The following is a 16,735-nucleotide window of genomic DNA, read 5'->3' on the forward strand; positions in this document are numbered from 1 at the left end:
GTGAGCCCACATCGCCTTGATTAAAAAGCAAACGAAGAAGAACAAAAAATGCAAGACAAAGTATTTATTAGTTGTACTTTCAGTTGATGCTCAGGTTTGGTATTTCTATTTACTGCTTTTTTTCCCTTGTCCTTGTGCTGGTACATTGGCAAATAGGTCATAAAAACCACTTTCAGCAAAGACACATTTGATTTATGTCCAGAACTGGTCCTTAGTATTGATTTTTTTTCCCTCTGGAAAAAAACAAAAGAAAACAAAACTATATGTCTCCATTATTTTCTGAGCCTGGCAATGCAGTGGCACATTTCAGATCAGCTTTTATCTTAAATTACTCATTGTGTTCTTTTATATTTTAAAAAGTCTTTTTTGCAAGTTGGAAAAAAAAAGAAGTAGTTGCACGTATGGCCATTGTCATGTTTTTACAGGGGGAGGGAACAAGAGGAGGAACTGGGAGGGACCACGTATGAGGAGAACGGAATTTTAGGAAAAGAAAGCACGATTTGGGGAGTCTGTATGGTGGCTGTAATTCGAGTTAGTCACAAAAGAGGCAGAAGTGGAACAAAAACAAGAAGTAGATCAAAGGCTAGGAAGCAGGGTTCAGCAGTATGGGGTTTATATCTTTACGGCTAGAGAGAAGATTAGAGCAAGAAAAATACTGCCATGGGGCTAGGGAGACATTGTGAAGGAAAAAGGAACTATACATAGGCTGCATTTGAAAGAAAATCCCCAAGGAAGGCAAAAGAGAAGGAGCGAGAATTAAAAACAAAGATGGAAACAGTGTGAAGCCCTGGGTGAATTAGATCCTGAGCTGAAAGGAGAGGGGCAGAGGCAGGAAAGTGCTGCTTACGTTGTGCACCACAGCCACAACAAGCAGCAAGCTCTGTTATATCCCATTTTCTATTTGTTTTCTCCAGTTGGTGGCCTGGTGCCGGTGCATGTGCATGCACCCGCTCATAAGTGCATTTTGGGCCTTGGATAAACAGCTCCAAGAAATGACAGTGACATTTTCACCCCCAGGACAACAGGGGTAAGAAAACCCCTGACATGTTCCCTAACTAGTGAAGCTGGAGTGCGCTGTTGGTGGACATGCCAGCTTTGCCACTGTAGCCAGAGCACCAGGACACATGCTGACGGCGGCCAGTGCCTGGCACCGTATGGAGTGGCTGCAATGCTCGCAGCTGAGGAGCTGCAGAATGTTTTTCCAGCGGCTGTTGGAGTTTTGTCACCAACAGCTGTCTCAAGCATCACTAGTGGCACACCCCTAGACCATGACTCAGTGTTCTGGATCCTCCAAGGGAGTTGTGCTTTGCACTCAAATCTTAGCGCAGTGTCAGCTTGCGGTGGGGTTGCGCAGTTCCAACCAGCGCCTAGATAAGCAAGAACAATATAAACACGGGGGGAAAGCACCCGTTTCTTTGTACAAGTGAAAAGGTTTCCATGAGAATAGAGCGTATTCCCCCCACCCCTCACCACCTGCCCCCACAGAGGCTCCTCAATGCTGAGAAAAGTGAGATTGTACTTTAAAATATTAAATGGTTTTCCAATCAGTGCAGAATCTCAGCTTTCACCTGGGTCTTTTGTATGCATTCGCTTCTTCCAGCAGGAGATTTGTAATAGAGGAAGCAGGTGTAACGTTGTGATTATAAAGATATTGTTGGGGGTAGAAAAAGGGGTGAATTTTCAGTGCTTTGCTCCTCTGAGCCTGCCAGGGCTTCCTTTTCAGCTGACTCCATCACCTTTTAGCAAGGTGCTGTGTTTTCATCCAAGTGAGTTAGTCAACTGTGCACAGAAAAAAAGGTTGCTGGGTAAATTTGAAACCTTGATAACACATTCTTACATTTGTATATGTTGTACTGCTTACCAGTGTATTCATTCCTTTGGCTTTCAACATTTCACAGCTTTCCATAGGTCAGCCCAAGCAACAAGAACAGGTCCTGGTAGACTGAAAGATTTCTGCTTTCAGAAACTCATGTTCACATCACCTTGCCTGTTGATTTCCTGATTTTTATTTATTTTTATTTTTTATTTTTCTTTTATTTTTAATCAGCAACATCAAATGGGTCTTTGGAGGGCCTGGATAACCAGGAGGGAGGGGTGTGCCAGACAAAAACCATGAAGATCCTCATGAAAGTTGGACAAGGTAAAGACCATCTGCTGTTTCATGAAATCACTTTGATAAGTCTCAATGTCCTTTTAGTTTTCAGGCTTCTTTTAGCAGTGTGGAGCAGAGAGCCAACCGAGTCTAGTGTGGTCATTCCTCCCTTATAGTCTGAAAGCAAAACCTATTTTCTCTTCCTCAGCTACTGACAGATTTCTACAGAAGGAAGGTTAGCGTAATAAGATCTCTTCACTGGAGAGATCCCTAGAAGGAAAGGTCACCTGGGAGTAGTGTGTTTCAGTCATTTTTATTTTTATTTTAAAAACAAAAGCCACAACTCTGCTGCTCAAAATTATTTAAAATACATGAAAGGAGGGAAGCTAATATTTCTATAGTTTGCTTGTTATGAATTCTGATTACAGAGGGGCTTTTGTTCATTGTCTCTTTTCACATATAGATAACCTATTGTGCAGGAAGAAAGAATTATTCTTGTAAGTAGAAGTTGGTTCAGTAGTCAATCAACTTCCTCAGTTAAACTGAAATGTCATCTGCAAAGCTTTTCTTGCCAATTACAGGAGTCCCTATAGTTTCTGCAGATGGCCTCACAATTTAAACCTCTGAAATAACTAATATAACAATTCTGCTTTAAAAGGAAAATTATGTTCTTATATCTCCCATTCCTTTGCATAAAGATTCTTCTGTTGAAACCATTCATGTCTCATAAGGTACCTAGAGCTGGTTTACAAGGCTCCATACCATCAGGCAACGAAGCTGCATGAATCGTCTTTCTCTCCCCCAGATCCCAACTCGGCAGGGCTGCCCCGGCACACAGATCCCACCAAGCGCCCTGAGCAGGAAGCTGGCACCAATGGGAAGAGTTCCACCACCAGCCCCTTTGTGAAGGACCACTCAGGTAGGTGTGGCAGAGCTTGCACTTGGGACATGGCTCTGGTGGAGTCTCCTCTTTTGTCCCCAAACGCATTTTATTTTACTGTTAAAGTGCCAGAAAAACAAATGTTTTCATACTGAGATGAAGCAAAAGCCAGTTCTGAGGCTCTGGTGGATAGGGTCTGGGAGCTGCAAGTTTTGGCAACATCTGCTCTCTCCCCTCTTCCACCCTGCAGGAAAAGTTAATTACATCTTGTGAGAATATCACTCATTTACAGGAAAGTTTTTGGATAGGACATTCGCTAAGCAGCTTTACGATGGTAAATGCTGCCTTACATTTAGTACTCTGGCAGATGAACGAGTCTTTCTGTCTTTCTCTTCCCGTATAATACATTATCAAGTGGTTCTCGACAGCCATTTATAAAGTTTATTTCAAGGCATCTATAATTAATGTCCTGATCTTTTAACTGACCCTATAAAGTCTGTGCATGAATGGCCAGTCTTTAACTAAATTTGAAGAATTATTTTTTTTATATATAATTATCTTAGCAAGATAAACAGATGGTTCCAAACAAATATCTTCAGGATGCATTTCAGACATCAGGTGAAGAAGAAATAACTCACTCTTAATACCCAAGGTCTCTGGAAGAAAATTCGGTAACTTGGGAATGCTACAAAGCAGAACTTGCTGACCGTTGATTCCGGGGTTCCCCAAAATGGCTGCAAGTTTTCCCTGCTAGCTCTGTCATTAAATACTGGGCTAATGAATCTGATATGACGGTCACTGGGCATGCTTCAGCCATTTCCTTCAGAGGTTCCAGTAGGAAAAGTTCACAGTTGTGTGGATGTAGTATCTGCAGCATTCTTCCACCTGTGAGTGAGCATTGAGAAGGGGAAGGTGGTTCGAATTTTCAAGTGAGAAAGTGTCAAGTGAGCATTCATTTAATTTTTGTGACAAATAATATGACGGTGTGATGGCAACAAATACTCAACGGGCTTTTCAGCACGTCAGCTTTTCCTGCCTGCCAAATGTGTGGTGGTGTTTTCTTTTAAGTAAATGTAAGTTAATACAAACAGATATATGTCATAGCTGTTTTGTCTGTGTCCTGCCCTGCCTCGAGCTCCTTTTTTCATGTGCAAGCAAGAGGAGTCCATGTAAAGAGGCCCTAAGGATGGTTTAGCTTAGATCAATATGCAAAAGGTAAAAGAGCAGAAGAACGGTGTGACTCTGAACAGTACCAGTTGTCCCGAGAATTGTCAGTTCTCAGTGTTATTTTCCCCTTGCGGTCCTATCCCACCCCTCTCTGCTACCCGGGGCTGACCGGCATCTGTTAAAAGATGCAGTGTGCATCAAAGGCTGCCTTGTCAGTGCCAGTCCTCACCGCTGATGGATGATGATGTATGAAACAGGATGGTTTGGGAGCAGCACAAAAGTGAGACCAACAGACACAAAGTCTTGTTTAATATTGATTGCTGACTTCGGCTGTTTGCATTTAGCTATCTAACAGGGTAATTGGTTTGTCAAAGTTTAGCTGTCAGTTAATTCTTGCAGTCCTGCTTACTCTACACATTTTTAAGCAGCGTAAACGGGTCACAGGATGGCAATAACTTTTGTCTGTTGTATTTCCGTTCTTTCCAGGATCTAGCACAGATGGCAGTAAGGCTGGGCATTCCAGTATACTGGGTTCAGAGGTGGCCTTATTTGCAGGGATTGCATCAGGGTGCATCATTTTCATCGTCATCATCATCACTTTGGTGGTTCTTTTGTTGAAGTACCGGAGAAGACACAGGAAGCATTCCCCACAACACACGACAACTCTCTCACTTAGTACGTTAGCCACCCCAAAACGCAGTGGCAACAACAATGGTTCTGAGCCCAGTGACATTATCATTCCTCTAAGGACTGCAGACAGTGTCTTTTGCCCCCACTATGAAAAGGTCAGCGGCGACTATGGACATCCAGTGTACATAGTTCAAGAGATGCCTCCTCAGAGTCCAGCAAACATTTATTACAAGGTCTGAGAAACACACAACCAACTCTGTGGTACAGTTGAGTCATAGAGGAAACTCACTGGTCAAATGCTTTCTGTTGGGGTTTGTGATGATGCCTTGTGCGCTAGCATTGACTCAAGCACAGGGGGGAGAAGGTGACAGCTCTTTCTCTGGGAGCCAACGCGAGCTGGACAGCTTACCTAGTCTGTAGAATTCCTATCTTGGTGAATAAGTATTCACTAAAAGCTGGAAGACTTTTATGTAGAAGATGCCCATTCTGATTGCTGTACTCTTGTTACATTCATCATCCTCAAAGCCATGTGCTGCGGGCGTTCAGGCATGTACAAAAGCCAAGGGAAGATGGAGTGATCCGTGGATGTTAATAGCTCTAGGCATCCTGGGAAGGTGCTCTAGGATATATCAAGCTTGAAATGCAATCTTCTGACTTTTGTGTGTCTCTCTCAGTGCGTACTGGATTTGTCACACAGACCTTAGTGTCCAAGTAAGACTTGTTAAAGTTCTCTTGCATTTAGTCCGTCACTGTTCCATTTGTTTCTGTTATCCGGGGCTCTGCCATCCTTCACATAAGATTTCCTTTCACTCCACCTCCTGAATCACTAATGGAACATTAATGTTTGGAGATCCGCGCTCCATCCATCTGCTACAGCAGCCTCACTCGAATGGGTAATGCATTTATAGAAATTGTATTTGATAGTAAGGAGCCTTCCAGCCAAAAAGTTAGGCTGTCAACAAAGTCAAGAACAGGACTGGGTGGTGGAGGGAAGGGCTGACTGCAGTTGCAGTTGAATACTGCTGCCTCAAAAGTAGAAGCTGGGAAGAAAAAAGAAAAAAAAAATCACGTAGGTAGCACAGCACTTTGGTATGCTAAGTTTTAAGAGGCAAGTAGGAGGCACACTAACGTGCAGTGGCTTAGGGCTGCATTTGAAGGAATTCATGGTTATCAAATACCAGTGCGCAGAAAAAAAATAGTACCTTCAATACGGTAGAACAAAGGGGTATTGTTAGTAAGTGGACAAGCTTGGAGAGGACAAGGCAGTAGCAGGCCGCTGAGGATATATTAGGGCAGGGCTGTTGTGGTACTGGCAATAAAATATACAGCTTTGAAGCTGTAGTGAAAATGTAGTCTGCTTTGGGTGACTTTTAAGCAGACTCAGCTGCTATACTATCACATTATACTAAACACAGGGAAAGCATCTAAGAAAATAGCAGAGAGCCAAATCTGACCAAGATGATTATAAGCCAGCGGGTCAAATGAGCTGTAATTTTATCACTGGTAAAGTTGTGGAAAAAAAACCCAAAACCCTTTCTCATCTCTAAAGTAAGGCAGAATTTCTTTCTGACTGAGCCTTTTGACACTTTGGTTTATTGTAGTGCTGTCCCTGCACAGTGAGTATAGGTACTGTGACTGACACAGCTGTTCATTGGTGCTCTGTTGCAAAGTTAAAGCACATATGGCAAACCTCTTGCAGTCTGTAAGAATAAAATAAATTATGACACTGAGATGGAGAAGGAAGATATGTCTTATTTATAATAGGTGTATAGAACACAAGGGATATAAACTGAGAGTTTTTCTTTCATTTGTTCTTTCTTACTTTTTTGTTTTGGTTTGCTTTTTTTACTAATATATATTTTGAGATTGCACAGAATCTACACCAGAAGATGTGAAATTAATTTGCAGCAATTAAATAGTCTTAACTTGTCATCATTTTATATATATATGTGTGTGTGTATATATATGCACACATATATATGATTATATATATGCATATATATGCATATATATATACACATTAAAAAAAAAAAACAAAACTGCTTCTGGGAAAAACATCAGCCATCCAAAAATAACAATGAGAGCATATTAAAAAAAAATAAAAATCCAAAGCATCTCATAAGAGAAAACTAGGAAATATAAGTCCCAAAATATCAGGAACTTAATGTTACTGCATCACGTATTTCATAACAACAAGGTGTGCCGGCATTTATTTTCTGTGTTGTGTTTTCCCTTGCCTTACAGGCTGATGTGTTCTGTAGATTTCATTGAGGTTCGTAGAGGGGGGTTTCAGGTTAAAGTTTTCTCTTTAGCATGGCTATTCCCCTAAAGCTCCCACCCTGGAGAAGAAATAAAAAGCTCTACTTTTATATGTGCTATGCAAATAGACATTTCTAACATGGTCATGTTACTATGGTAACACTTTGCTTTCTGATTTGGAAAGAAAATGTAGCAACAGCATTTTGGGGTTCTCAGACCTCTGGTGAGCACCTGCAAGGAAAAAAAAAAAAAAAAAAATCTGTCATAAAAATGATCACTCTTTCTGTTTCCTGAACCTGAAAATGATGTTGGGATGTTGGTCCAAAAGAAAGAAACAAAACAAAAAAAAATCCCAACCCATGGTTCTGTGGAAGGTTACCATGGTGACTAACTACAGTACATATGTAATTCTTTTCAACAACCCTTCCTTTCTGTGAATCCATCCATACAAGGTTCTCTTGTAAGTCATTAAGATTTTATTTTGGGGGAGGGGGAAGAAGGGAAAAGATGGGTTTACTGATACTGATTTTTTATTAAATCAAATCTATGCTTCATCAGTTGGCTACATTCTAGTTATGTACTAAACTGTGAAAAAAAATCAGACTAATTGCTCAAGAGCAACCTGCAACCAATTGAAAAAAAAAATGTACTGTGCGTCTGTTTTGTGTCTGGTGCAGAATTATGACAATCTACCAACTGTTCCTTTATTTGACGTTGGTCCAGCTTTGAAAAGTTACTGTAAATGCCTTGCTTGTATGATCGTCCCTAGTCACCCGACTTGGAATTTGCACCATCATGTCTAAGTGAAGATGCTGTAAATAGGTTCAGATTTACTGTATATGGATTTGGGGTGTTACAGTAGCCTTATTCACCTTTTTAAATAATAAAAAAAACCCACATGAAAACAAGACAAAAATGGCTTTTCTTAACCAGATTGTGTATATAGAGCAATGTTGGTTTTTTATAAAGTCCGAGCAAGATGTTTTGTATAAAATTTGAATTTTGCAATGTATTTAGCTACAGCTTGTTTAAAGGCAGTGTCATTCCCCTTTGCACTGTATTGAGGACAAAATTCGTATAAAAGGTTGCCAAATTGCCGCATATTTGTGCTAAAATTGTGTACCATGAATATTTATTTAAGAATTTCTTTGTCCAGTTTGTAAGTAACACAGTATTATGCTTGAGTTATAAATAATTTCTTCTCTTCTTTTCATTTTTGGTTTGTTTGTTTGTTTGTTTCATTCTGTTTTAAAACTAGCCGGTCATAAGTTTGAAATCTGCTTTAGTTCCACATTACAATTAGTTCCCAGAAAATGAAAATTCTGAAAATCACATTCCACGTCTGTTTCAAACTGAATTTGTTCTTAAAAAAATAAAATATTTTTTTCCTATGGAAACCTTGCTTCTAAGTATTTTCTTCTTTTTTTTGTGATTTTTTTCTTTTTTAAAAGATGAAAATCAAGCCACCAAGCCTGCTTCCCTCTGCCCTTCCCTCCATCCCTTCTTCCCTTCTCTCTCTCTCTCTCTCTCTCTCCCCTCCATTGTCCACCCTGATTGCTAGTGGTTTGTAAGAAAGCAAACTGCTTATAATACACTGATTTTTTCTTACATATATTAGCAGATTTAAAAAAAAAAAAAAAGGGGGGGGGGTGAGCGGTATTATGCCCTTGGAAGTCAGTGAGCTTCAGTCAGGTGCAGCAGCCAGGTTGCCTGGATGATCTGAGGTGAGATTATAACGACACAAATATTTCCCAGGCATTATGGAGTGGATTTATACTGTGATCAGAGTCGGAGGGGAAGCAGCAAGCCTAGGGTGGTGGGGCTGAGCAAGAGGGCACAGGAGATGGAAGGCTTTGGGAGAATGGTGAAGGGTTAGAAACGCTGCAAAGTCAAAGCATCTCTGCATGGTTCCTTCAGTGGGGCCACGCCTTGTCCTGTCCCTGTTTTACCATGCTATGAGTTAAGGGAGATGAGGGGCCAACATGTGCGAGTAACACAAGCCTTAATACAAGATCTGTGGTTGTGTTGCTCTGATTTTCACTAGGATAAATCTCTAAATAATAACTGGTTTTTAGCAAAGCCCAGTCACCCTGAAAGTGAGGCACCTTTCAGTTTGTTAGCAGCACATAAATGGCATGATCATCCATGGAGTAACAGGTGGGAAGGTCTACAGAGGGGAAAGATGTATTTGTCACTTCAACAACAGATGCCAATTTGTCATAGAATTTTCATTGAAGGCAGGCAGCTAGTTATTCAAAGTATTGGTCGTGCAATTCCCATTTGCCAAATTATTTTTTCTTTTATGAATAATCATGGAAAAGATGACTATGACAAAGGCGCTATATGTGTTGCAATGGCATAAGTATTCTGAAACCGGACATACAGAAAGCCCTAGAGACTGTGGAACAGTTGGGCTAGCATGGCATCTTGCTGACAGAGCTCACTTTATAGGTCCAGTTTACAGAATATGTGCTGGAAGTTGACCTTAAAGGGAAAGTCATCTGTGGCACTTTGGTTCACCTGCTGACACTGCTATAGATGTCCTTGGGAGAGTTCCCTGGTCCAGCAGAAGGCCTAAGTGCCCATGGTGGAGCATGTGAGCGCCCTCTGAACTCTCAGTAAATCACTTGGGCCTAATCCTGCATTTACGGCTGTAAATCACTTCAAAGTTGGTAGTCTTGCATACTCGGAGGCACACACATACTTGGCTGGATTGAGACTTCAGTCCCTGCTTCATGCTTGCACACGGCGGATTTCACTTGCTCATCTCAGTGGGTTGTCGTGAGGGTCTCCACATTGTTAATGGCAGTGAGGTGTTCAGGTCTGGTCTATGCTTAAAGTTTGGTACAGGCATCTCTTAGGGCTGTGACTAGTTTAATTAAGGCTAAGGCTATTGTTTTTATTTTGGGCCTTGGTAAAATACTGGAAGATGGTGGTAAGAAAAATAAGAGTGTCAAGTTTACATGGCATTTTCATTTCTGTGCCTCTTTTTTCCATCTATGATAAACATACATAACTATCATGTATACTGACACCCACACACACCTATTTTTGTCACTGTTTTAGCAATAAGGGAAAAGCAGCGTTGCTATAAATGGTGTCTCCCACCTCTGAGGGGTGAAAAACCGTTGCTGGTGTAACTGTATCTGTATAGTTACACTTGGGGACAAGGATGCTGGGTTAACTGGAGGGCCTTGTACACATACCTTCACAAACAACAGAACCTCCACCGAGTCTGCTAAACTCATTTTAGTAAATGATATGTGCCTTAGACACTCAGCATAAAGTCATTGACTTATAACCCATTTTTTATAACTTGCAGAGGAAAAAAAATCATAGTTGCATTTTGCACTGCTGCTGACACTGCACTATTAATTATCAAACAAGCACAAAATCAGAATTTACTGCCTTTATTATGAAACTGGTTCCCTGGCAAGAACTAGTCCAAGTCAATAGGCTCTGCTAAGTGGAAAATAAAATTATAATTCACAGTTGTTACCCATCTAGAGTGGAATAAGGATCTGTTACATAAAATAGTGCCTCACGAAGTAAGCATAACAATGTTACTGCCTAGGTTTAAAACATTATACCTCTTCCTTTAGACTTTCTCTTTAGCTTTGCTGTGATACGTTGATCAAATGCTCACTCAGCAGCATGCTCATTTTGATTCTGTGGGCACTGTAAATTTTCTTTTTGCAGAAAAGCTTAAAAATTGTGTAGTGGTTAGCAAAATAAAGGAAAATGAAAACTCAAGTCTAAGAGTCACTCTCCATCTTTGTAGCCACAGTAGAAATTTTGGCGGGGAAAAAGCCCAGGGTTTAAAACCACCAAACATACTCATTATACAGTTGGCATGTCATTATACGAAGCATCAGATCAGAAATCAACTAATACTTGTTTTGGAAAAAAGATGAGTGTTGGAGGATATACCACAGTGTATTCATGATTGTGCCATTCATAATCCAAATGGTGCTGGATTCAGCTGACTGAGCTATCATCTATGAAATAAAATAATATCTTTCACATGACTCACAAAATACTTTGATGCTTAATTAAGGCATAATGCAACCCATAGGAGTCACCCTACAGATAAAATCATGGTGCTGATGGTAGAACTGGAGTTCCTATTGGAAGTAACATGCAGATGGTATCCTTGCCTATGCCTGGATCTGCCAGTGATGGGTGAGGTGCCAGCGAATGGGGGCTGGTTGCGAAACAGGGTCAAGAGCCTGCCCATGTACAGTGAGGATGAGGAGGGGGAGCTGCAGGTGGCTGTTCCTGGAGAAAGGCCTGTGAAGCAGAGGGAGGTAACAAGGAGAGAGAAGGTTTATGAGAGGGTGGTGAATTCCTGAGGAGGAGGCTTCGGGGACATCTATAATGACAAAATCCCGGTGAGAAATCAGACCAAGATGACAGGCCCAGCTGTGGAGGTAGAGAGACAGGGTCTTTACAACTTTGGTAAAGGCTTCAGTGGAAAACAGATATCAGCAAGGAAAAGAAAAATGTTGACAGATGAAAGGCAAAGCAGCATCGTATTTGGTAAGTGTTGGCTGTTGTTTCAAGCGGGTGAGGAGATCAGGCCAGGTTGTTCTGCTAGATGCTAAGAGGAGAAAGAGCCTACATGGGATGGAGAACCGAGACCAGAACTCAGTGTTTTCTGCAAACTGGCATACTGTGAAAAAGAGATCAAAGATCTGCAATAATTTAATAACTATAGGACTATTAAAAGTCTAAACAGCAGAGCTGCTGTTGTTCATAGCTGTCATAACCTCTGGAATAGGACTTGTGTTTTCGTAAGTGCATTGACAGAGCCTCGTGTGCCTAGGCTGCTGAAGAAGTGCAATTAATTTAATAATATGGGGAATCCATTGCGAGTGGGAGAATGGTTGCTTCTAGATCAGACCTTCAGTGGATATAAATTAGCATAGTTTAGTTTGATATCTGATCCTACTTATCACAGTTCAGAATTGCACATGCATAAGAAATACTCATACAGATTTTATTATACCTCTTAGCTACGAGAAAGTGCTTTATAAGGGTGTTATCCTGAATATTATGAAGACTGTACTCAAAAATACCAACAATGACATGCTTTTATAAGAGACTGCTATTAAACGACATAAAAATTGTAATTTGTATTTTACTGAACATTTTCAGCAATTTGCTGTATCTGTTCATTAAAAGTAAGTTGGATTACTAGCAAATGTATAATAAAAATGGTTTACATTTTAATGTGTCTTTTGGTCCTCTCTTCTAATATTTAAATTCATTCATTCCTACTCCTACATTCAACTCTATTCCATGGACATAACTGGCAGGTCAGCTGTCTGCTGTTACTACATTATCGGTTCATCCCCACATGCCACATTCCCATTGTTTCCACATCTTGCAATTCAATCAAAATACCAGATTTTGGCCTTCTTTAAACTCAGCTGTTAGAAGTATATGATCACATAAACAATTTTGTAATTATACAGAAGCAATAGCATTTTAACCTTTATCAGTGCGAGGAATACTGGAGGATGTGAGGCCAGAAGACAGAATAAGATGCCTTCTTGTGTGTCACTGGAAAATCTCAAGATTTGGGGAAACTCAAATGATGATGGGGGAGTTAAAAGTAGTTGCATGTGCTGCCTTTGCTTCACACTTTTTCCTTCATTATGTGCTATTTTTTCTTTTTGTACATAACCAGCAAAGCACATGTGAATTTTCCAGGCCTCAAAACAGTGTTCAGGCTGTAGAGATTCATACTGCTGGGTCTGGAGGTCTTCTCTTGAATTTCCACTGAGAAAATGATGGTTGCTTTACTTCAGCCTGTCTATCATATACCCTGATGCCATGCCCTGATGACCTGCTCAGTATGTCAGCCTTGTCAGTCCCAAAAGCCTTTCTGGGACTTTGTATCTTCCCAGATAAGGTTTCACTTCTGGACAAAGCTTCTGTTGCTTACCGTGAAAATTTCTTTTCAAATGTTGCCCTAGGCTTTCCTCCTTTTATATGACTGGCTCTGGATTTCAGCTGGTGAGAACTTTTTCATGAAAAAAAGTGTTCTGATGGAACACAGGAGCAGTCCTTGTACCAAGAGTGTGTTTTCTTCTAAGACCCTTATTTTCCAATCAGCTTTAATCTGAGTTTTTATGTGGCTTTATCTCTTCCTTTTGTATTAATTCAATTGCATCTGAAAGAAAATAGCATGTAGTAAAATTTCTAACTATAATTCAAATATAGCTCATTTCAATCTGGTTGGTTTTACATCTCCATCAATACATTAAGCTAAATATATATCAGATTATTTTGTTTTGTGTCTCGTAATTAAAGAAACTAATCTATTAAAATCTCTTTTCAGAAAGCAGTTCACTTTGGAAGGCATCATTTGAGCAGAATTAAGAAACAGTGATTGGTGTGCAGCTCCAAATCGAGTGAGCATATTTGAAAGACAGAATGACTTTTGGCAATAACCAATATTTGGTTTTGTTTTGTTTCCTTAAGTCAGCTCAATACTGAGAAGCAGAAAGTGCTGTTGGTTTTGCCATCAGTGCACCAGTCTGGTGGCAGCCAGCTTGGGGCTTATTTACGTAGCTTTGTCCTTTATGTCTCTTATGACAAGCAGTGATAAAACTAAAGTCTGGATGCCTTGGCCACTGGTAGGTGTAACCTATGTGATTACACACAATACAAGGGATTTATACGAAGACATTGTTCCTGTAGGAGAAACATAAATCCCTTTTGCCAACTTCCCTCCACCCCCTTCTAGTGCTGCATTTTAAAACAGCAGACGTTTTTCCTTTGGATTTTTCACCCAGACTAAATATTTTAAAGATAGCATCAGAACTATATTTATCAAGTTATACAACACTTTTGTTTTCCTGTGTAGCTGGCTGCTTGCAATGTTTCCACAGTGTCCCCTCACTGAAGACACCATTAATAGACTGGTACCTGCAAACATCCAGATGAGACTTGGGAGACTTTTTTTTTTTTTTTTTCTTTGAGAGATATCTTACCGTCACGTTTCAGTTGTGTCACAGTATTGAAAGATTGAAACACCAATACACCTTGGTCCAGAAAGGCCTCATCCCTGCTCACAAAAGATATATAAGGACTGATTTTATTTTCTCTCTTTCAGTCACCAGCAGTGAGGGATTACCCTGGGCTGTTCAGGCTTTTGCAAGGAGGCGGAGAGGAGGTGGCGAGGTCTCAATCCCCAGCACTCTGATTGTTCCTTCTCAAAGGGAAGAGTTGCTCTGTGTCGCACAAGACGGGAGTTTCGCAGGGCCCTCGCCACAGCACCGAGCATGTGATAAATGCAGGGCCAAAGCTGTGAGCAGTGGTGCTCAGTCATTCAGCTTTCTGCACATGGCTGTGACAGCAACCATTTGGAAATCAAAAGATTTCTTGGAAATGGGCTGATCACATAAGGAAGGAACGTGGGGGCTGATCCAGGGCTTTTGGTGTGTCTCAGCTCATCTGCTGTACCACTGCCGAGCACTCTGCCAGCCTTTCTTTGCAAGAAAAGAACAATGAGGAGGATCTGGCTTAATTAGACCCTTGGAAGCTGCATGGGTGGTGAGAATCACAGAGGCAGTGAGAAACAGCTGCAACTATCACAGCAGCATTTTCTGCAGACTCGGAGGTGGGCACTGGCTTCTCAGGAGAGACTGTTTCTGGGTCACAGAAGGAGATCTGGGAAGGCTTATTCTCCCTATTTATTATTTGATGTCTCCGCTTAATGTTACTGCTAGCTCCTAGAGCAACATGTGACCCAAACGTGATTTGTTAAACCTGAAGTGGAGTTTTTCGTTGATGCAGTTGACTGATTTCAGTTCCCTGAAGAATCTGGTCCCTGATTACTAACCAATTGACAGCCATGAATCAGGTGGCAATTAAATCACTGTGAAGTGTGAGACCCATTTAGTAACATTTCTAAGCCTTTTAAAAATAATGGCTCTGGCAAAAATCCTACCCATTGCCAGCTGTTTTAAGATAAACAGAACCATTGAGTTTACCAAGTTCTTTTTCCTGAAAAACAGTGAAAATCAGAACTCCGAGCACTCTTAATCAGTCTTCAAATTCTGATTTTTTAAATCTTCCTAAATGCTAGGTCTGAGTGGCTTTCTGTGGAGATGAGTTTTATAGTTCAGTCACACATCATATAAAAGAGTGTTTTCTTTGATCAAGTTTTAGCTTTCCACCTTTGAAACTCTCTATTCATTTCTTCTGAGACAGAGAAATCAGTTCCTAAGCTCTAACACTTCTTAGCATATTTCTACCTTTTAAATAAACATTCTTCATCTCATTCTCATTCATATGGTACCCATGTTCCTCAGTCTATTTCCATTTAGTGAATTTTCCATGCCCAAACAATCTTCTTCACTGTACTTTGAACTCTCCCTTAGTTCTGCTTTATCCTTTAAAAACAAAGAGGTAGGGAATATCTGTAGTTTGCTAGTTGAGATTGCATGGCTTTTTTCCTATAGTGTAATCTTAGAAGAACTGAAGAGGAACTGCATATGAAACAGTTTGGATGCCATCATGGCCAATTATTGTGTCCACAGCATTGTGGGAAGCTGTTTCTGTAAAACTTCTTGGATGGTGATAAGCACTTTAAGCTTGCATTAATAGTAGAATTTGAAACTTCTCAGCACCTCTTAGGCATCCTATCCTATTCAGAAAGAAAGGATTCTATTTTTGGCTGCAGTCACAAAGCTGAAGAGGTTTCTACCTATGTTTCTCTACAGCAGTCAGGATGTTTCCTTCATATGCGTTAACAGGAAATATTTCTCTGAATACTCTGTCATTGTATCTTCCAACCCAGTGCATAAAACTCCTTTTACAAATGGGCTTCTTAGTCCATTTTTTTCCTCACAAAGCACATGATTCACCCCTATACTAACAATCTGCCTTATTTCTCAATCCATCTTTTGTAGACAGACCACACTTTGAGCAAAGGCTGGGTCCTTTGCCATGTACTAAGGGTCCCCACTAGCAGCCAGACTCACCATCTCCATTGCCTCTAAAAACATGCATCTGCCTTCCAGTTTAGGTCATTCACCAGGGTTATAGGAGTCCTGGGTTTAAATACATTGCCGGTGTGACTCACCACAGAGGTATGGATATATGATTTCACATTACTGCCCTGCCAGGTATTTTGAGTCTGTCGTTCCTTTCTGTTTTATCACTTTTGGTAGCTGAACAGCTACTGTTCAGAAGAGCCCCTAACATACTAAAATTCATGAACCAGCAGTCTAGGGAGTCAGGTTCTAACCCTGCTCATCCAGCCTTGCCAGTTATGTACAGCGGCATTATTCTGTCTCTGTTCAATAAGAGAGGGAGATCAAGGATGTCCCAAACCCTGACATTTAGGGAATTCCCCTTTAATACAGAGGGCATGTCACAGAAGAAACTGCGAGTGAATCTACACCGCCTACTTCTTGTCTGAGGGCTCTGACCCTTTTATTGTCTCCATTCAGCACATGTCCTAGATGGGAGATTGGGTCTTACTGGCAATGTGCTTGTTTGTAAGCTTTCTTCTGAGCTTTTGGCTTGAGCTGAGATCCCACATACTTCATCAATGGTGGACAGTGAACTCCATCAGGAGGGTTTTTTTCAGAAATCAAGGCACCTGTTGGGTCCAGTGTCAGGGGAAGGTGTCAGCAGTGCCCATCTGAAGGATTTAGATGAGGAAAGGCACAGTGAAGAGCCTGACTGCT

At 40.8% G+C, this 16,735-nt stretch overlaps 1 protein-coding gene across 3 annotated transcripts in view; it reads left to right on the forward strand.

Annotated features, from left to right (window-relative positions):
* EFNB2 (ephrin B2) overlaps positions 1-8,480 on the forward strand; it is a 46,093-nt gene extending 37,613 nt beyond the window's left edge. The window contains exons 3-5 of one of the 3 annotated variants that reach the window (XM_074910571.1): positions 2,048-2,140; positions 2,898-3,011; positions 4,626-8,480. In XM_074910571.1, the coding sequence (XP_074766672.1) occupies positions 2,048-2,140; positions 2,898-3,011; positions 4,626-5,008 (590 nt within the window). In that variant the 3' untranslated portion in view covers positions 5,009-8,480. The remainder of the gene's footprint in view (positions 1-2,047; positions 2,141-2,897; positions 3,012-4,625) is intronic. The other 2 variants (XM_074910589.1, XM_074910580.1) reach the window with 2 other exon arrangements.
* Positions 8,481-16,735: the final 8,255 nt, after the last annotated feature.

The sequence above is a fragment of the Athene noctua genome, chromosome 1, assembly GCF_965140245.1.
Source record: "Athene noctua chromosome 1, bAthNoc1.hap1.1, whole genome shotgun sequence".
In the NCBI taxonomy this organism is placed as follows: domain Eukaryota; kingdom Metazoa; phylum Chordata; class Aves; order Strigiformes; family Strigidae; genus Athene; species Athene noctua.